At 35.7% G+C, this 22,414-nt stretch overlaps 1 protein-coding gene across 1 annotated transcript; it reads left to right on the top strand.

Annotated features, from left to right (window-relative positions):
- The first annotated feature begins 191 nt into the window (after nucleotides 1–191).
- atad5a (ATPase family AAA domain containing 5a) lies at nucleotides 192–22,345 on the top strand. Its single transcript, XM_003198109.6, has 23 exons — nucleotides 192–548; nucleotides 764–836; nucleotides 947–2,586; nucleotides 2,675–2,753; nucleotides 5,834–5,989; nucleotides 6,096–6,237; nucleotides 7,220–7,298; nucleotides 7,402–7,583; nucleotides 7,673–7,821; nucleotides 12,552–12,702; nucleotides 12,801–13,124; nucleotides 13,556–13,652; nucleotides 13,760–13,842; nucleotides 13,926–14,056; nucleotides 14,961–15,132; nucleotides 15,801–15,977; nucleotides 16,096–16,329; nucleotides 16,409–16,473; nucleotides 16,563–16,743; nucleotides 16,837–16,994; nucleotides 18,158–19,005; nucleotides 20,377–20,535; nucleotides 21,970–22,345. Exons 2-23 carry the CDS (start codon nucleotides 786–788, stop codon nucleotides 22,046–22,048), a joined length of 5,337 nt encoding a protein of 1,778 aa, XP_003198157.2. The 5' UTR covers nucleotides 192–548; nucleotides 764–785; the 3' UTR covers nucleotides 22,049–22,345.
- Nucleotides 22,346–22,414: the final 69 nt, after the last annotated feature.

Here is a 22,414-nt window from a genome sequence, read left to right on the forward strand (position 1 = left end):
CACGTGAGTGAGGATATAAGAAATAGTTTTCCCTATGGTCGAACTTAATTGCAGTTAACAGGACAGAATAACTCCTTTAAGAGAAATTACACCGAGAAAGACTTGTTTGCTCTCTAGATATAAATTCATAAGGATGATACTATTTTGAAATTCGACAATGCGCTTTTTCCTGTTTCAGACTGCATGACGACAGTCACTGTGATTGGCCGAACCGGCGCGGCGAAAGACGTCCATGGTGTTTGGCGCCATTTGTCGAAAACAATTCAACTACCCCAAAACCTACATTATAACAGAAAATGGGGTCTTAATATTAGGTTCAAGCGCACTTCAGATTTTTAAAGTAATTTTCCACGCGGAGCGGGTTTGTGGGTTGGTTCTTACAACGCGTTATGCTTGTTTTCGCCGGGAAGTATATCGTTGTTTGGTAAATGTGTCGATAGATAGGCTTTGTGTTTACTCGGAGTCGTTGCTGGATTCATATTTATGCACTCTTCACTGTAATTCATGGATTATGTATCAGCAGATCCCCGAGGGAAATAAAACAACAGGTGAGTGTCTGCAATTTAAATACATTTCTTCAAACACACTTTGACTAACTTACACTTTTACCAGCGTTATGCTAACATATTAAGCAACATTCACCCAAACTGTTACAGTAGCTGTTTATGAATTATAACATTTATAATAACATTTTAAATCTTTCATGACACTTTTGTTTGGCGTGCTCGCGTTTAACCTCTTTTAAAATCCTTCTTAAATGCAGATCTTTAGTTTTAGGGTGAAAGATGGCTGGGGTTGTTGCATTGCCAGCTGTCATGGAGGATTTCGAGGGTCAGGTATGTGTCTTATTAATAATGTGTAACTGTTAATCTGTTATGGCTGTGTTTTAGTTATATAATCAGAAAAGTGTAATATTTATATTAAATTAAAATTGTTGCTTTTCCAGCCGTGCAAAAAAATGAGAAAGGATGGCGATGCACCATCTGTCAGAACTATCACTAACTACTTTGCACCCAAGATAGTGGAGAAACCGTTCTCACCGCCTCGATCCAACAACATCATGGACTTCTTCAAGAAGACCTCGCCTGCACCAGAAATAAAAAACTGCTCTCTGAAAGCTAAAGAAAACTCGCCGCATTCTTCAGAGCAAGTAAGTCAAGAAGTCTCAGGGAAACCTGTTCGAGGACGAGGGCAGAAGCGCACCAGGAAGACTAAAGACAAGAAGAAATCTAAAGAGGAGGATGCACAGGTGGTCACAGATGATGTTGTGCTTATTGAGAGTCCCGGTGATTCAAAGGAAAGTGAAACTGCTGGACTTCCAGATAGAACTTGTCCTGATATGAAAGAATCCAACTTGAGGAAAAATGCCACAGAGGATGATTCAAGTACTCTGACTGTTAATAAGTCTGTGGAAACTTCTGAACAGAAACCGTTGTTAAAAAAAGATGGTGGGAACAAAAAATCTGCCTTGAGGAGAAACCGTAAGGCAAAAGGTGACTGTGAAGAGAGTAAGGAATGTGTTGGTGATGCTCAAGAGCCGGTGTGTGGTGCTAAACCTGAGCAGTGTGCCGAAAAGAAAAGCAACACCGTCACCATCTCATTTTTAGATTTTATGCACAATCAAAGTCATGAGGAGGAGGAGAGCAATGCTGTTTCCAAGACTGACACTGCTGAGACTTCAAGTGAAGTGAACATCTGTAATAATGCAGGTGATTCTGCTGTCGGTCCTCTGCAGGTGTCACCCAGAACTCTCACCATTCAAGCAGAGGTGCATCCCATTTCCCCTGATCACCATGAGTCTCTAAAAGTGTCCAAGGATTACAAAATCGCCTCCATTTTTATTAGAAATAAAAAAAGCCAAGTAAAAGATGAGAAGAGATTGTCTGATCCTATGCCTGAGGTTAAACCTGATGTTTTGCCTGACCTCAAAAGGAAGTCTAATGTTGTTCTTCTTGAGGAAGATCTGGAACTAGATGTGGTGGAGTCCAGCTCCAATCCTAAAAGCACTGAGGCGGAGAGAAAGCAGTTTATGAATGCTTTTAAGCAGCCGAGCCTTGATGGAGTTAAAAACAAACCCAATAAGGGACAAAGCAAGCCGAGCCAGCTTCAAGAGCAAGTCCTGGAGGCAGCAGAGAAGGAACCTGAAGAAAAAACAACTGAGAAGAAACCTGAAGTTACAAGCTTGGAGAAGAATGAAGAAGCAAAGAGTTGTTCTGTTGATAAAAAGATGAAAGTTCGAAAATCTGGAAAAAAGGCTCAAGCTAAGAAAGCTGAAGACAAACAAGATATGAAACCTGAAGAACCTCCAGCAGAGATGGAGGTGGAGAAAGAGAGCAGCCCAGCTGAAAAAGACAACACTGAAGAGCCTGTCAGAGAGCTCAGGAGGTCAACCAGAGATCTGTCACGTAGACAAACAGCTGCTGCGCCACAGAAGAAAGAGAAACAAGAAAACACAGTAAAAGATGACGAAACCCAAAATACACCCTCTCCTTCTCTGGCCTCCACCCCGAAAGTTCAAAGACCCAAAAGGGGAATCTACAGAGCTGAAATACTCTGTCCACCATACACAAAAGGCAGTCCTATCAGGTAAGATCAACACTTCTTTTAAAGACATCTTTTCGTTGTTTCTTTGTTAAGTACATCAATTAAAACATTGTTGTGCTTCATTTGATAGGATGAGAATCAGTCGAATGCCTCCAACTTCTGCCACAAAAGCTGGTGATTTTGAAATATCAAGTCCTCTCTCAGCACAGGTAATTAACATGATTTAATGTTGTAATGTTACCAATACTTTTAAATAATAAATAAAACACTGTTTGTATATTTTTGTGTGTATAGGTGTATGTGGGTCAAACACAAAGTGTTGCATTTTGCAGTCCTCATCAAATGTTTCAATTTTACCTGAAATAATTTGCTACGCTGATTACCACTTGAGGATTATTTCATCTGTATCTTTGTTTTATTTTTGCAAATGTTATTTGATACTACTCTTGGTTTAAATATACTTTCTATGTGCATAAATTCAGTTAGTAAATTTGGTTTTACTAAGAGATCAAAATAGGACACCTTGTCTTAGACCCTATATATTTATTTTAAATAATTCATAATTAGCTCTATGTGAAGTGTCACTTTAACCCATGTATGCTGTTGGGGATGTTTACATCCATTCTGGGGTGATTATGAGTCTTAGGCCCAATCTCAATCCTACCCTGTCTTTCCCCTTACCTCTACCCCTTGTTCTGCTCATTCATGTGAAGGGGTAGAGTTGTCCCAATTATTTTTAGCATGAAGGCGTAGGACTAAGGGGAAGGGGTAGATAGGTCTTGAAACTGAAATTTTTTTAGGACCACACTCGAAACCAAGGAGTACGAAAATTTCTCAGAATACACCACCTACAACGGCAGCTTGGCTGCACACGAAATTAAGGAGATGCACAAATTTGTATTTTTTTTGTCATTATTACAAATTTTTACATCGAGCAAGCATATGATTTAATACATTCATATATACATACATACATCGTGTTCTGCCGTCATGTTTTTAAAAAAAAAAAACACACTAAACGTTGCTATATATAATCCCTAATATTTCCTGTATAGCAGTCCCACTGCATACTTTCACATCTGACACTTGAATTAGGGCTGTGCAATTAATCGAAAATCCGATTTCGATTTTGGCTTCAAACGATTATGAAAAAGCATTAATCGACATAAACGATTATTGCATCATATACTGCCCCCTTTCCAGCTGTTGCTCCTAAAAGCGCGAAAGACCGCATGCTTATGTGTGTGCAGCAAGCGCACAGCCAGAAGCATGCGGCCGGTCAGCATTCGGTCTCATTCGCAAACTGACACTGGAATTATACTTGCGCCGCATTGCGCACCTCCGCTGACTGTGCGCGCACCTCGCGAAACGGATGAGGTGCAGACATCTAAAGTCATCTTAATGTGAGCGCTTTAATGGTCAAATAGATGTCAAAACGCAGTGTTTAGTGATTATTCATAATAACCCTCATTTGTGTAATAAACAAACGAGTTACGAGTTGAGGATCAAAAGACACGTGAAAGAGAAACCATTAAAGAGACAGCGCGCAATGTTGCTTTTATCATTAATCAAACAAAACGAGAAAATCCCTCTGCTCTTGACTGAAGGATTTTTGTAGCTAAAGTTTTATTCTTACAGTGAAGATGCTTAAAGCACAGTTTGTTTCATATTTTTATTCTATTTTTTTTTCCTTTGCAGGGAGGAAAATAATTGTATGTATACATTAAAGTCAGAATTATTAGCCCTCCTGAATATTAGCAATCCTTTTCCTCCCCAATTTCTGTTTAATAGAAAGAATTTTTTAAAACTTATTTCTGAACATAATAGTTTCTATATATCATTTCTGATTACTGATTTGTTTTATCTTTGCTATGACAGTAAATAACATTTTTCTAGATATTTTTCTAAATACAAGCATTCAGATTAAAGTGCAATTAAAAGGCTTAATAAGGGTAATTAAGCAGTTCATTGTATAACAGTAGTGTCTTCTGCAGACAATCAAAAAATATATTGCTTAAGGGGGCTAATAATATTGACCTAAAAATGGGTTTTTAAATATTTAAACCTGCTTTTATTCTAGCTAAAATAAAACAAATAAGCCTAGAAGAAAAATATTATATGAAATACTATTAAAATTCCTTGCTCTGTTAAACATCATTTGAGAAATATTTATTTAAAAAAAAACATATTCCCAGGAGCACTAATAATTTTGACCTTAACAGTAATCGTTTTAAATAATCTTGATTACAATTATGACCAAAATAATCGTGATTATGATTTTTCCCAAAATCGAGCAGCCCTGACTTGAATACCCTGTCTAAAAAGTCTAGTGGCTGGAAATGATCTTTTTACAGTGTGTAGTATAATGTTACTGTAGTTTTTATATAGATGAATATGGCCCCAGTGTAAATGCACAGTATAGTTATGAGCTTCTTGCCACATTATATCATTATGATAACATTATATCGTTGCCTTCAGTGATTTCCTGAAGATAAATTCCAAAAAATATGCAGCTGGAATAGCTACAGCAGTCGCCAACGTTGATCTCAAATGAAGCAAGAGATTGAGATTACATATGGTGAGGAGATGTAGTGCTGTCCCATTTCTTAGATAAAATTTTAACCCCTTCCCCTTCACACTCTCCTTCAAGGGCCAAAGGAAAGATGTAGGGGTAAAAATAGAATTGGGATTGGCCTTTATTTGGCCACAAATGTCTCTGTTTCAGTATTGGAATGACTTTTGGTGACGCATCTTATTTTGACAGATATTTTGCAAATACACATGCTCTCTTTATAGTTGTTGTTTTCCTCTTGAGAAGAGGTAAAATTGAAAATGTTTACTGTTGATCCTAAGTTGCAGTGCAATAAAAGCTTAGTTTGTTCCTTCTGTATGGAGTATAGTGTGTGAGTGTAAGAGAGATCTTGAAAATCCAAATAAGCCTCTCAGCTCTCAGAACATTGTAATGTACACACACTATACACCACCACATATCTGCTGTTTTACTCCATAGAACTCCAGCACCAAAATTTTTTTTAGCACAGGCCTATCTAAAGCAATAACAATCCCAACTGATGATCAACAGTAAAAGTTACACATTTTAGCTGTTTCCAACAGGAAAACCACGATGAAAAATGCATGATTGTATGCTGTCATGGATTTGCCATCAACAATGTTTTTATAATGGAAGATTATAATGGTAAAAACAGCTACAGACATAACGAGAGGGTAGTTAAACAGTGCACAAGGGTTATGATTAAAGGTTACTCACAAAAACTTTTTTTTTTTTTAGGAATTAAATGCAGCTAAAAAGAGAAAGCAAGCTAAAAAGCTTGTTCAGAAAGCCAAAGCACTTCAGCAAAATAAAAAGGACACTAAGAAGGAGAAAGAGACTGTAAGACGCTCTACAAGAAGCAAAGAGTCATCAATAAATTACTGTGAAGACGAGGTAAGTCAGTGCAACTGTTGTAAATTTTGTACGTTATTGAAAACTGCCAATATTATGTGATTCTTATTTATATCTTATTTATATCAACATCTTTTTATTTCTTTAGGACTCCATAGTGTTTTTGGAGGCAAGCAAAAGCAATCCAGTCTCCTCACAGGAAAGTGAGAAAATCAATAAAAAACTTCGAAGCTTGAATGAGGTTTTGGGGAAAAATGCATCTCAAAACAAAACATCCAAGACTCCTGCAGGTAAATTATAGACAAGTAATTAAATTAATACCTGGTTTTAATTATATGAATATTAGTTTTTCAGCATTTCATTCAACATGTATTGCAGTCAAGTAATTTACAAAAATGCATGAATTGTAATATCACATATTTTCGATTGTTAAGTGTAACGTTACTCGATGCAGCATTCGGGGGGTTAATCCCTCTATCAAACTTTACGGGGAGGCTAAACAGATGGTATTAATAAATGTTTAAATATTGATATTAAAATATTGATGCTCTGACTGTCTAGAGTAAAAGTGCCCAAACTTTTTGAATAAAGGGCCAAAAACCAAATATCAATCATAGCTGTGGGTCGATGATAAATAAACTAAACTATTTTACATTAAAGTTGCCATGAGTAACTACCTAATTCATTAGAAAAAAATTCTAATAAATGATTATTAACTGATGCAGTACAACATTTAAAAAGATAACTTGTAATAAAAACATGAACAATCACATTTATAACACAGTGGAGTTCAATGCTGAGTACATTAGTCAAGCAAAATCTGCCTTTGACTTGATTTGTCCTCTATCCATCAATGTAGATACATTTAAACTAAACCGCATTCATTCACACCATTTAATTAAAAATTTTAATTTCAGTTAGCTTTAAACAATTAAACGAAAGGTACATTAGTTTTGAAATGACAATCTCTAAATCATCCCCATCATACTTCCTGTCTTCCCAGATGGGATGGTTGGCCAAATCAAAGGTTAAAATGGGCCAACTTTGCTCTGCGGGCCCTAGTTTGGGCATATTTGGTCTAGAGAATGTATGCACAATGTATGATTTTAAAAGAAAATTACTTTAATGTGTAATATATAACTAAAAAGTGGTCATAAACAAATATTAAATCAGTTTAAATAAGTAGCGACTTGGACCATGGAAACAGTATTTTATATATGACGACTTAACAAGCAGATAATAATTTTAATATTAATTTTATATCTTTTTCAGGTTCTAAACTTGCTCCTCTGTTTGTTGAGAAAAAAGCTCAGAGACCTTCAGCTGTCATCTCCATTTTTGACGACAGCAGGTATTGTTTATAAAATCCAAAATTAATTCAATTGACTTCCGTTGAATTCTCTCATTTGCTTGCTAGTGTAAAATCCAATTAAATGAATGTCCAATCCTTTCAGTCGTGAAGCTTCTGAGAACTCGCAAGACGATGAACAGTTTAGAGCAAAGAGAGAGTTTCTGAAGAGTGGCCTTCCAGAGTCTTTTAAAAAGCAGATTGCAAAGACAGCAGCCAATCGAGAGGCTTACAGTCAGGCCTGTGCTTCATTCCAGACAGTGGTGCACGTCCAGCAGAAGACTCCAGGTGATCTTGGAGACCTTCTCCAGTTTATAGTACTGCATGCATTGTGTGTGTTTGTGTTTGAGACTAATGGCCTGATTTCTGATTTGCAGATTGTTCTGTCTGGAGCCTCCAGTGGCCCACAGACCCTTTGCTGAGTTGCTTAAAGGAGTTCTGTAATATACCATCGGTGCCACTGATGTGTTTGGAGAAGTCTTTAGGGTGTACTACGGTCCCGGCTAAGAGAACATTTTGCAAGCAGGTAGGTGGAGTTTTGGTCTCATTTATTAGATTTAAGGTTTTGCATTTTTCTTTAAATAAAGTACTGTTTCAAACTTTTATGAGTTCTTTCTCATACAAAACAAGATATTTTAAAGAAACCTGTAACTATATATAGTATGGAAGTTGATAGTTACAGGTTTTCGGCTTTCTTCAGAATATCTTTTATTGTGTACAACAGAAGAAAGAAACTCATAAAGGGTTGGAACCACCTACGTGAGTAAACAATGTGTAAATTGACTTTTGGCGTGAACCTAACCTTTAAAGTTTACTTATTTGAAGTAAACTGATGCTTTTATTCAGGCAGAATCGATTGGATTATAATGCAAATGTTAATTCTACAAAAATGTCGAATAAACGCTGTTCTTTTAAAATGTCTAAATATTTAAACTTTTATCACAATTTTCACAAAATTTCATTTCTAAAAACAAAGTTTTACTTAAAACAACATTTAGAATGTTTTGTGTAGAATCATGTGACAATGAAGATTGGAGATGAAGACTACTGATGCTGAAAATTCAGCTTTGCCATCATATAATGCCTCGTTTCTACTGAGTGGTACAGTATGGTTCGGTACAGGTCACCACTGTGTCTCCATTGCCAAATGGGACCAATGATACCCTTTTGGTCGGCATGGTGTTTAACAGAAAGTTGCAGTCAATGTCATTCTCACTCAAAGTTCTCTTATTATATGAGAAGCACTTCTTACTAAACAAATGCTGTACACACATCAATACTTATTAGGGATGCTCCGATCAGGATTTCTGCAGCCAATACTGAGTACCAATTCCTTGTCATGGTGATCGACCGATACCAAGTATGGATTCTGATGCTTTAAGCTTTATAATGCATAAAGCACATTTTTCCTCTACGAATGATACTTAAGTGGAGATCTCTCCTTACCTAAGAGAATAAATTAATGATGCTGCATATAACTTCTTAAACGCATCTCTTAAACCAGTGGTTCTCAAACTGTGGTACGCGTACCACTAGTGGTACGCGGGCTTCCTCCTAGTGGTACGCGGAGGAATCGCTGAATAATGAAAGAAACAATTAACACTTTTAATCCTCAAATGTGTAATATAACATCGATGTGATCAGCATTGGCTGTTTTGTGAAGTGTACGATCACAGCGCTGTGCTTAGAGTGTTTATTTTAGTGAATTGTGTCATAAGCTGCTGAAAATCAGTTTCCGAAGTTTAAGAATTGATTCTGAAGCGTGATTTGACTGACATGACATGAAAAGTAGCCAATCACAGTCGACCTTGTCTAGTTGCGTGAAACGTAAGGGCGGGACAAATGCTTTCTGTGTTGCAGAGACAGAAAAAACGAGTTAAAAACAAATGTTTTGTTGGATTAATGCTTCTCGGATGTTTTCACTATAGAGATGTCTAGCAGAGTAATTAAACCGCGGACATATTTCCTGCCTTTTTGATGATCTACAAACACGTTTCGCTCTCCGACAGCCAGTCGACTCGCCTCTGACCTGTCACTCCTCTAATACATTCTGAATGGCGGCGCGGGAATGGAGGTATTGCGCAATTACTCATTTCTGCAAATGTGGCGAGTGCTCTATTTTAACACGAGAGCGCATTCAAATACGCAAATCACTAAAACAGAAATGCGAGCTCTTAAATAGGCTTTTTTCAAATGAACTGCAAGTCCTCTCATGATCGTGTGTGTGTTCAGATTGAATACAATCGCGATCTTTCCACTATTAAAGTAGACATTATTTATCTTTGCTCCTTGACTAAATTTAGTCAAAAGTATTTAAAGTTATCAAGTATTTAGAAATAGATTGATACATGATCGATGACAATGCTAATGGTCTTCTTATTTGGCTGTGTTGTCAAGTGAAACTTACTTTTAGCAAAGGTGGAACTTTTTTATTTCTTTGCGACAAAAATTATGCTGGAAATGTTTCTGGATGAGGTATTTGTGTGATTTATACATTTAGCTGTATTCTGATCTGTCTTAAAGCATTACAGATCAAAGCAATCCATTGTTACTTATTGTTTATTTATCAAAATTTACAATAAGGCTCTTAAAGCACTGCTTTGATAAATGTAGTGTCGTCATATTTCAAATACCTCAAGTAAAATGAAGTCATTTGTTTTATATTTTTACTGACAGTGTACTTGTATTTTTTTTTACGTTTCTATTTTAGATTAAGATCAAGTGTAAAATAAAATCTACATGTGATGTACAGCTATTTAAGAAACAAATTTGACATATTGTAAAGAAAAATAGTGTAAAATATGTAAATAAACGGCTAAATAAAAATCTTTTTACCATTTACTTTAACCTTTCAAAGCTTAAAAATATCTTTTAAAAAAAAATGGGCAAAAAGTGTCTCTATAGCCTTAAAGATTATTTGGTAGTTTTACCAGTGCTATTGAAAAAGATTAATTGTCATGAAAGGAAAAATCGACCATACTTCCTTTGTTAGTGCATATTCCTATACACGTAGATTTGGGATTTAAGCAATCAAACCATTAAATCAGGTTTACACTTAAAAAAGTGATTTCATAATGAAAATCTGATTTTTTTTTATTCAAAAGTAACCAACTAGTACTTTTTAAAAGAGTACGTTGTACTTTTACCAAATATTAGCATTATTTACTAAAAATGTTATTTTAGCAGTGTAATAGTATTTTTACTTGAGTACAAAAAAAATTTCACAAGCATTTAGTGCAGGTTTATTATATTATTAATATATGATTAATAAATATTATTTTTAATGGTTTTTATTTGTATCTATTCCTATGCAATATTTTATGGGTTGCTGAGAATACATTTCAGGTCTTCAATACATAGCATGTCAGTCTTGAAAAAAAAAAAATAGGTGCTGGAATTGATTTTCATTAGGCTGTGCCTGTATGAACCCTGTCATATGTACATTTAACATATATTTCAAGATTTGTCTGAAAGTGTAGGAATGTGACATATAGCCTATATTTATAAGGTCCAAGCAGCATTTCCAGCTTTTGATGAATAGGCTACTATGAATACTTTAGATTTAAGTACAGCAGTTTTCTTTTTACTTTTTAAGAACAGCGAATTTTTAAAAGCACATTTTAACTAAAACTTTTTTTTATCTGCAAGCACAGTTAATGTTCAGACTATTTAAAATGTTTAAAGTGACTGACATTAATACATATTCTTAATAATAGGAAGTAATCTGCATCATTTTAAAACTGTGCACACCTGTAGTTGCTTAATTAGGCCTACGACGCTATTTTTTAATACTGGTTAAAAAAATAGCGTCGTAAGGTGGTACTTGGAGAGACGATTTTTTTCTAAGGTGGTACTTGGTGAAAAAAGTTTGAGAACCACTGTCTTAAACCATTTAATGTGGAAATGTAATGGTCAGAAGCAGCTTTTTTAAATAATTAATAAAACAAACCAAAAATTTGTTAAGAAAAATTACTAACAAAGCAATTTGGAAACATTGCAAATGATGGAAGAATTATTCAACATGTCTAAATGAAGTTTGAAGAGCATATTTTATGCATAAGAAGTTATAATGCACACCTATAACTCTATTACTTCTTTACTAAAAGGAAATAGATTCATAAACTACTGTTTTTGCAATAAATAAATCACAATAAGTTATATTAGTAAATATTAAACTTAAAAATATTTTAGTTTTTTATTTCCGTAATATTTCCAGTATGGTTTTAATAAACTTTCAATATTGTTAAAAACACAGAACTTTAAGTTCTGATATACAAAAAGATTTTAGTTCTTATATGTCCTCAGCTTGTAAACATTGTTATCGGTTCATGAGATCGGCCAGATTAGCGAGTACCTATTGAGTTCTGAAATGTGATTATCAGCCAATGCCGATCGATCGGAGCATCCTTAATACTTATGTATAAATCCTAATTACTAACCTTTCTATGCACAGGATTTGATTATAGCTGCAGATCATGGATAATGTGAAACAGCCTACTGTAACGTCTGTGATTATATAAAATAAATAAAACAAATATGAACTCATACAGAGCCTCACAGTCTCTGAAAAGTTACCAATTACAAAGGAAAAAACCCAAAACATACATTTAGGCCTTATAGGTGTTCACAAACAATACGAAACATAAACAGTCAGTACAAACCTCTCATTTTTATTCTTCACCAGCACATGTAATGTTAACGTCTTGTCATTCCAAGGTCAAAATAGTCCAAAAGGCGATGATAATAGTTTGTTCATGCTTTAGGTTGCTGAAAGAATCATTTGCTCCTTTGTTTTTTAGAGCTTCTCTTTTGTTTTTTCGCACTTCACTTTTGGGTTTGTTTCTGAAAGGATCAAATATCAGAAGCACTTCATCAAATCACACACACATTATTTTCATCAGCTCAAGAAGTTTGTTATTTCATATATAGATGCGCACGCGAGCTCTCTGGAGAAAGTGAAACCACTCTCCCTTTTGGACGACCTCGTAAACAACAACAGGACACAGGGCAGATTCTGTTTTTTTTGGCTTTGTGGTTGTTCATCAATACGACAGCAAGGTTTGTTTGAGCTTGGGTTGATGAATCTACCAAACCGTACAGCACCGTACCACTCAATGGAAATGCGCCATAAATGTATTTTTTTTATGTGTTCTAAAAGTAATTATATTATTATGATCTTTTCACAGTTGTACAATTGAATAAATCTACTGAATGTGAGTATATGATATATGTTTAACATTTCATCTTGTCATTTAGGTTTCTTGTCAGAAGACCGAGTTTTCTGAGCCAATCAGACAGTGTCTTTTGGAGAAGATGAGAATCTCCAATCCATCCTTCCCTCATCAGCGATTCTTTACTCGGTTCATTAAGAGACGTGAAGACTACATCCTCCAGGCTTCTGCAGCAGGTGACACAATAATATTTTATTAGCTTAACTTTGCTTTTATTTTAAGATATGTAACTATGAGTGACTTTCATATGGTTTTGCTCTGTGATTGTTTATAGATCTTGAAGATGAGTCTAAGGAGTCCTGTCATGCTGGATCATCCGATGCTGTCGGGAGAAAACGGAAACGTGTGGATGAAGGAGAGGCAACCGGCAAAATAGGCAAAAAAACTAAATCCAGTCATACAGATGATGATGTCATAGTGATAGAAGTAAGTCCACCATCAAGAGGTGAAGCAGCACAGCCATCTGGGAGAGGTCGAAGAGGTCGATCACTGAGACAAAAGCAGAAAGAAGAGTCCAAACCAGAAGACCAGACCTCACCTGTGAACGATGATGTCATGATTGTGGAACCAGCTGTCTCCAGAAATACAAGCACAGAAGGTGAGCAAAGAATTAACCTAAATTTAATAAAAAATAATCAAAAATGAAGAAAAACTTTAAGATTTTGATTTTGGTTTTTACATAATTTTTCAGTATTCAGTACACAGTCTTCAGTGTCACATGATCATACTGAAATTATTATATTATGTTGTTATTATTATATGCTCATTGGCTCCTAAAAACAGTTACTATTAATGTTGAAAACAGTTAATATTTTGGCAGAAACATACTTTTTCTTTCAAACCCTTAGAGAAAAGCTTAAATGAAGAGCGTTTGTATTAAAAAGAGCTTACATTTTTTAAAACAATGTGATTTGTCACTTTTGATTGAATCTGTTTATACTTAAGTAAAATATATACTTGTTTTATACATTTGTTGGCACTGTGTTGTTGTTGTTGTTTTTACATGGTTTTAAATGCGATTATTTCTAGATGGAATTAAAGAGGATGTGCTTTGGACAGAGAAATATCAGCCACAGCACTCCAGTGAAATAATCGGGAATATGGAGTCTGTCCGGAGACTACACAGGTTGCTATCCTGTCTATCAAAGATGTTGCAAGATCTTGTTCACTAGTTGACATGTCATTAATGAGTTATTTTTGTTTTGTTCTGTTTTATTTTAATTATTTTTTTAGCTGGCTGAAAGAGTGGAAATTGAGAGCTGACCGAGAAGAGAGGAGGAAACAGCAGGAAAAGAAGCACGAGGAGGACAGTAATGGTATATGAAGATGCTAAATGACTCTGTATTTTCTGCTGTGCTTGCTGTATTGAGCAATCATCATCTCAACTTTTTCTATGCAGACTCCTGGCTCATGAGTGAAGACCTGGATGAGACTGAAGATTTTCTGTGTAACACACTGCTTATTACTGGACCCACCGGAGTGGGCAAAACTGCTGCAGTCTATGCCTGTGCACAAGAACTGGGATTCAAGGTCTGACTGACTTTTTCAATGCATTTCTCTGTTTTAAAGGGCATCTATGATAGAAAATCAACTTTTGTTGATTTTGCTGTTTGGACAGAACTGCCTCTAGGTATAGTGTGTCATATTAGAGTGATATAATCCCAACAAGTGTCTTTTTTTTAATTTCCTGACGTTAAAATAGGACCAAAATCCCAGTGATTTTGAGACCCACCGCAATGTGATGTAGGAGTGCGGTTTTCCCCACCCACCAAATTGATTGACAGACACCATGTTTCTGTAATAACATGTATACACATGTCCACAGAACTTTATTTGCAAAGAAACTGGGATTAAAACATGTTACAACTCTCTGTGATTTAATAAAAAAAAAATACATTTTATAAGTTTAAAAAGTTTTTCAAACAGCGCATGTTAGTAATGAGGACAGTAAAATTACTAATTCTTAACCGCTATAGTCACCACGACCCCATGGTGTCAATAAACGCTAATATATATGTGTGTGTGACTTATTTCAGAAAGGCTTGAATAAACTCCACCACAAATACATGAAATAAACTTGGTATTTTTGACAAATGAACTGTATTTCAGCTTCAGCCGAGTCTGTCACTAATGCTGTTTATCTGACGTAACGCATGATGAAAAGCAGACGGTGGGTGGGGAATAGCAGCTCATTTGCATTTAAAGCCATAGGGTACAAAACCAGCTACCATTCAGACACAAAAATGGGCAGATTCTGGAGGCTATAATAAATAATCTGATGGGTGTTTTGAGCTGAAGTTTTACAGACATATTGTGGAGACACCAAATGCTTATCTTACATCTTGTAAAAGGGGTAAAATAGATGCCCTTTATGAAGTCTATTGTCATTGTAAAAGTAATGTTTCTACCTTTGCTGTTGGTTTCCTTCCTTAAGGTATTTGAGGTAAACTCCTCTTCTCAGAGAAGTGGTCGTCAGATCTTATCCCAGTTGAAGGAAGCCACTCAGTCCCACCAGGTGGACATCCAGGGTGTCAATGCTCACAAACCGTCCTACTTCAGCAATTACAGCAGCAACAGCGCCACCGTCAAACCCGGCACTTCTCCTAGTATGATTTTCCGTTTCTTTGATGATTGGTAGAGCTGATTGATTCATTGTTAAAAGATGACAATCTCAGTTCAGACATCAACACGATCTTATTCATAAATGACAATGATTTGGCTGTTTCAAGTAATCTGACAAGTTTGACCACAGCAAACAAATAAACAAGACCATTAAAAAATTATAATAATAATAAGAGTGTGTCATTTTTGTTGCCTTTTCAATCAGTTGCTTTAAAAAAAAAAAAAAACATTTTGAGGTATTTGATAAAATGTACGCTAGGGACACCTGCTGGTTGACACTGTGGAAGTGCAACAAAACCTCAGACCAAACATACAGTAAAGCCAGTTTCTGCAAACACATGGCAAAAGTATTTTTGAAAGTAATCTCTCAAATGTCAGACGTCATCTGATAGCATTATACAGTATGGGCTGGAATTTAAGATGTATGCATTCTGCATATTTTAAGGGTTTGTTGGCTCTTCTAAACAGGCTATTAAGAGTATCAACTACTATTATTCCTTGTACTATAATAATGTTTTCATAAATGATACAAGCTCATAAATCTAATTTTCCATTATATAATATGTACATTTATATTTCTTTATCTATGCTACAAAACATTTACTGCGCATGACACGTTGATTGAATATTTCTGTGTCTTCTCTTATCTTAGGGAAGCTGAACTCCCCCAGAAGGGTTGTATCATCTCCAAGAAAGCCGCCTCAGTCTCCTCGAAGTGCTTCATCCAGAAGAGGAGGACTGGCGCCAACATCTTTAACCAGTTTCTTTAAAGCAGGTGGAAGATCCTCTGGAAAAGAAGTAAACAATCAAGACAAGAAAACACAACCTGGTAAATAGTATTTCAGAATGCAGAAGTCAATGTTACCTAACTCGAATGTTGAATTGATATGGAAATGTCATATTTTGTTTTCAAGCATCATTTTTGAGACTTATTCTTTCTTTTAAAGCATGTCCAAAAAAGTCTGCCAAAGCTAAAGAGGCTGATGATAAAAGTAAAGTGTGCCCAAGTGGAACTTCAGTGGGCAGCAAAATCTCCTCTGAAGACCAGGCCAAAAGGACGGCCACGTCCCTTATCTTATTCGAGGAAGTGGACATTGTTTTTGATGATGACTTGGGATTCCTGGCTGCAATCAAAACCTTCATGACCACCACTAAGAGACCAGTTATTCTGACAACGAGTGGTGAGTCAAGCTGACTGTGAAAATAAATGTATAACGTGTGGTTTATGAATTAGCCATCATGGGATTTTGTTTTGTGCAGATTCAACTTTCGGTGCCATGTTTGATGGGCAATTCGAGGAGATCCATTTCAAATCTCCTTCAGTGGTAATTAAACAGCAATTCTGTTCTTTTCATAACTATTTTTCTTTGTGATCTGTCTGGTTTTGTAATATTTACTGCTTTGGCTTTTCCAGGCGGATGTTTCCAGTTACGTCCGGCTGTTGTGTCTGGCAGAAAACCTGAGAACTGATAGTAAGGATGTGTCCTGTTTGCTGGAGTGGAACGGCTGTGATATTCGGCAGAGTCTTCTGCAGCTGCAGTTTTGGGCCTGCAGTGGTGGAGTACAGCAGATACAGAGGCCTCTGCCCTCATCAGGCAAGGATGTATTTAGTTTAATTGAGAAAACATGCTTCAGAAACTTTTTGGCTGTGTATGATAATATGACACTCATCTGTTTTCGCACTATAGAAAGCAAAGGGAAGCCCAAGAGTGGCACTGATCTTCAGCCTGTGAAAGCTGAGGATGTAAAGGAGGAAAATCTGCCACATTGCCACACTGCGTTTACAGAGAGCTTGCTGGGGGTCTGCAATATGCAAACAGAAAATATTGCAGATTTACTGCTTAAGGTGAGTTTTTTTTTCTCTTCCTAAATATATGTATGCACAGATGAAGTGCAGACATCCAAAAATTAATTAATTATATATATAAAAAAGTTTGCGCTAATGCATACTTTATTTTCAGATCATTAATTTGAATATTAAAATAGATTTGAAAATGAATATTTAACATTATTTTTATGAACATATTTTTTAAATCAATAACCTTTAAGGCTTCAAGTAGAATAATTAAATTATAATTTAAAAAATTTTATATACAATAAATGTGATAAAAGTGCTTTTAATTTGATTAGTGTTTTTTTCATATATATAATAATTTAATGGGTGTTGATGTCAGAGGTAATTTACATGAATGTTGGACGAATGAGCCCACACTGACAAATGGTAACTGATATAGCACTAGTGTGTTATGTTTTCATATATATATAAAATGACATTAGCACTCGCCAATGTGGGTAGGTTTCAGCTGTGGCGGGTTACACAGCTACCCCCACTTGCCATTTTGGCTGGTTGAACCTAAATTTCAGTTCAATTTTAGTTTATGACCGTTTGTCAATATGCATCCAAATGTGTTTGTATAATTGAGAAGCAGCTCGATCGTCAAAAATAACTGCGCAAAGGAAAGCAGGTAATTACTAAATGAGATAATCCCAAGCATGATGAGGCACAGGCTATCCTTACTCACTGACGAGGGCTGATGTGATGCGCGTGAGTGTTTAAAAAGCTTGCATGCTCCCACTTCCTTGTGCAAATCAACCATGAAAATGCAATGTATACAACTATACTTTGCTTGTTTTGACGCGTTTAAAATTTCTGGCAAGAAAATAATTCATTTGGTGTGGCCAGAGAAAAAATTGGTAAATTCTTAGTATTGAGGTCTTTGCAATGGAACACTATGAAACCACAAACCATTTGCTTATGCTCATTGAGTAAGGTCATACACAACACACAAAACTTAAATGAACGAGAAGGCATGTGGACAGACACATAATTTTTTTGTCATTTTAGCATGCCAAAGTCAAATAAATACATATATTTTCCCAACAACAAAATTGTGGCTAGTAATGTTAGAAAACTACTAGATCAGCAACATTAACAAAGTTATTGTCAAGCACTTTTTATGTATATAAGCTTTATACAATTTGTTACTGATCAGACTTCATATTTTACAGCATGAACCCTCTGATCTAGAAAGCATTAAATCCTGGGATCTTCTTTCTGAGGCCCACAGAAGAGGAGTGAATCTTCTCCATTCGAATATGGAGAGTCTGCTTCCACTGCCAACTCGTCTTTTACCCCAGTCCACATTTAAACCACAAGCAGCACCAGCTCCACAGTCCCAGCCTGAGCAACTACCTCAAACTGTGAGATTAGAAAGTTTGGACGAGCCCTCTGATGACGGCAGTCCTCTCAAAGTGTCCGCGAGAATGAAGGGGCGTAAGAAGATGAGCATTAACCACAAAGATGTTTTCCAGTCTGATTCAGAGTCTGAGGAAGACTTCCTCCCACTGCCAAAAAACAGCAGAGATCCTGCTCAAAGCACTAATGTAGAAACAGCCGACGTGCCTGAAGCTGCCCCCAAAAAATCAAGGTGTATTGTGTTAACTGAAGCCGAAAAGAAGAAGAGCAAGCCAGTGATGCAGTGCTTGAGTGGTTTGGCAGAGTTTTTAGACCACATGTCCTTCCTTGACTCCTCACTACACTATCAAGCCTCGCAGTCAGAGGGGTTTTGCCGACCCCAGGATTCTGGCTGGACCAGTGCAGAGATCAAGAGCGGGATGACTGATGATATTCGGTTAGAGTCTGTCAAGCAGGCCAATAGTGTTAGTGTTGAAGAAGTGCATGCTGTTTTGGAGCATTTGAGTTTTAAGAAGTGCAAGGCTGTAGTGTCTGATGCCTGGGACAGAGTGCAGCAGCTGGAGGCCGAGATCAGAGGAAAAGCTGAGGAGGAGCTCACACTCTCCGTGGCTCCACACAGACAGAGCTTCAGCCTCACACAGACTACACCTTGTGAACCAAGGTAGGAATGAGATTTTTTTTTTTGGGTTAATTTCATTTATATATATCTTTTCATCATGGAAAAAATAATGGATTAGCAAAGCAGTGTTCCTCGGAATGAATGAGTTACCCGTTATATGTTGCCCACCCGTTATATGTTGCACAACTAGTGGCTGATTTAGTTAGGATTATTAGGCTATATCATTGAAGAAATAATTTCATATTGAAGCAACTAAAAAAGTCTGTAAACTCTCAAAAAGAGACAAGCAAGAAAAATTTCTTGAAAAATAGGCAATTGTTTCGGTTACCTTGACCATTGTCAATGCCAAGATATCCATGTTAGGACAGGAAGCCATCTTAACTGAAAAAAAATCTGCGCACACTCAAAAATCAGAAAGACACAAGCGAGATGAAGTGACAAGCAATTGTACACACCTATTGGATTGTTTTTAAGGAGCGCTGAGTCTTAAGTTGCCTTTATCAGAATATCCACTGGGTCTTAAAAAGTCTTAAAACATCTTAAATCTCAAAAGCCAAATGTTAGGCCCTAAAAAGTCATAAATCTACTGAAAGGTTGTGTTGTAGATCTTAAATCTTTTTTAATTTTCTTATTTTTCCTTTGCTCATCTATAGCTACCTAATCTGGCCATTAACACCCACACAATCACCAACAATCCATCTCAATAAAACTTTTTATTTAAAACTACTTTTCTTACAGTAACGTTTTCTTAAAAGTTCTACATTTATTTACTGTTGAGGATACTGACCCTATATTTTTTATTCTTAGTATTCTAGACTGAAGTAATTGACAGCTATGTTTTGTTCTGTTCTTGCTAAGGGTTATAGGGTTGTGAAGGGATTTATTTGAAAATTAATACAAATATTAAAACTATTAATATTATTATTATTATTGTATTATTAAATGTATTAAATTGTAATCATTGTTTGATAAGGCAAGTGAAAATCTATTTGAAAATAGCTCTTTGTAATTAAAACATTTCCTTCATAACGGTCTTAAAATGTCTTTAAAAAGTCTTAAATTGAACTTGGTGAAACCTGCAGTAACACTGATAGCTGTATATTTCCAAAATAATATAATAAATAAAAAAATCATTAAAACTTCAAACATGAAACATAAAGATCAAGCTTGTGAATTTATGCATGCATTTTCTTAAGTTAGTAAAACTGAAAAGTTAGTGTTTAATAAATTGTTAAACATTTTGTTAAAAACTTTTTTTAGTATGCATTTTCTCATTAATTGCAAAACAATTTAATAAGAGTTAAAAATTAAATAGAAAAATCATTGCATCTGCTGACTATTACATTACTCTGATCTCTCATTTTCATTTACCGTTCGATTAAAAGGTAATCCTGTTTGTGTTGTTGTGTAAAGAGTGATGGAGAGGAGAAGTGAGGTGCTGAAGTCAGTCCTCTCCACCAGGTCTTCTGGAACACTGGGCAGCCGAGCAGCAGTGGCTCTGGATTACCTGCCCTGTCTGCGCACCATCTGCAGATCAGAAAGACTGAAGGAGCAGGGAAAGATCAAACGCAGGTCACTTAACCACACTTATATTTTTACTTTCATTTTCAGTATTACAAAGGTTTATTTTCTTATTGCTGATGTATTATATCAGGCATATTGTATAATTAATTATAACTGCTTTCACTCAATTTCTATGTGGGGCACAAGAGAGTAGTCTGGAGAATGCTTCTTCCGATATTAAAAGGATCAGACCAGAAATAAATATTCTTTTATTAATTACCCATGGGCTTCTAAACCCATAAGGCTTTTATTCCTCATTAAAACACAAATTAATCTATTTATCATGCATTCTGATAGGTTTGTCCATCCAAGCATTGACCGCTTACGCAACTACTACTTTCAAGGCCATAAATGCATGAAAAACATGACTGGCTTCAGGGATTTATTTATTTTATGAGATCATATGAATGCATTTTGTGAGGAAAACAGCCTCCTAAACTATTATTATTAAACCTCAGTTCAGTTTCTATCACTAGAGAACTATAAATAATACAAAAAGTGCTGTGGGCTTTGTGTTTAAACCGCATTGCACATCAATGTCATTTTAAGCCAACTGGCCAATCACAGTGGAGAAGGGGCGACACAAAGACCACACAAACTAACTGTCAATACTGTACATCAGGATATTTTTAGGAATGTGTAGGCTTATTTGACATCAGAAATTAAGCATTAGCATTATATGTAATCATTAAATGTTATACCAATATTATATGCCAATTCTTAATTGTTTATAGACATAAATGTTTCTAGTTTATGACTGTTGTCTCACATTAATGATATCAGATGATGAATCGATAACTCTGGCAGAGGCAGACCTAAATAATTTAAAACAGGACATTTTTGTCACCGCTGGGGGTCTCTAATGCATGTCACACCCTTGTTTATGCACAGTGGCTCTGTTCTTTGTTTCCCTCCCAAAGTGAGATCACTTCCACTTATTCAGAGGGAAACACCCTTGGGCACATTTCACAAGTAAAGATTGCACTCTAAATTTACAGTGGGCAAACTAAAAAATATAAAAATAACAGCTTTAAAATAAACTAAAAATGACAAATAACAAAAAATAAAGGTTAAGTGCTTTATGCAAATATTTACAACCTATAAATAAATGTGTTAACTGATGCAGTTTTGTTTTTTTTATTTGGCCTGGGTGTATCGAAAACGGCGACACTTCAATTTGGTCAGAGTGCAAAGGTCTGTAAAAATGAAACGGCAAAGGGACAGGATGTGGTTTTAGCAAGCTTATATATGACACGAGAGATCGCAAATTGACAGACGAGGTTTTGTTTCACTTCTTCATATTTATATTTGTGTCAGTGTAAGCCTTTTACATTTTGTCAGCATTTGTTTTGTGGACGTTTCAAATGGTCCCATTCTTCACGTTGCATAAAAAAATTCACTTATTGCATAAAATGATCAATTATTTATGTTCTTTTTTTGCAGGTTCTTGCACTATTTGGATGGTATACACTTCACTCTTCCTAAAAGCACCGTGGAGTTCCTGGCATCCGATTTCCCTTAAATGACATGCATCTTCAGGCAGCCGGTCGAGGGCTGCTGTGAATATGCATTTGTACAGTAATATATACTCAGAAGGAGTGTGCTTTTATGTTGTTGTGTGGATAGCATGGATTTTGTACGGTTTTAAATTTGCCGTTGCTCATTATGAAGATCATTTATGTTTTGTAATTTGTCATGCATTTTTCAAAAGGTTTTATCAAGTAATAAATTTGGATTTGCTATTTGCCAGCAAACATGTTTTCCTCAAAATATGTATGTAAATTGTATAAGATCTTTAAACATGATGGTGCTACTGGAATTTGTGTGCAGGTTGTGTATGATTTATTTTCCTCTAACATATACATTTCAGCACATTCAGTGTGAGTGA

Source organism: Danio rerio, chromosome 3 (genome assembly GCF_049306965.1).
Source record: "Danio rerio strain Tuebingen ecotype United States chromosome 3, GRCz12tu, whole genome shotgun sequence".
In the NCBI taxonomy this organism is placed as follows: domain Eukaryota; kingdom Metazoa; phylum Chordata; class Actinopteri; order Cypriniformes; family Danionidae; genus Danio; species Danio rerio.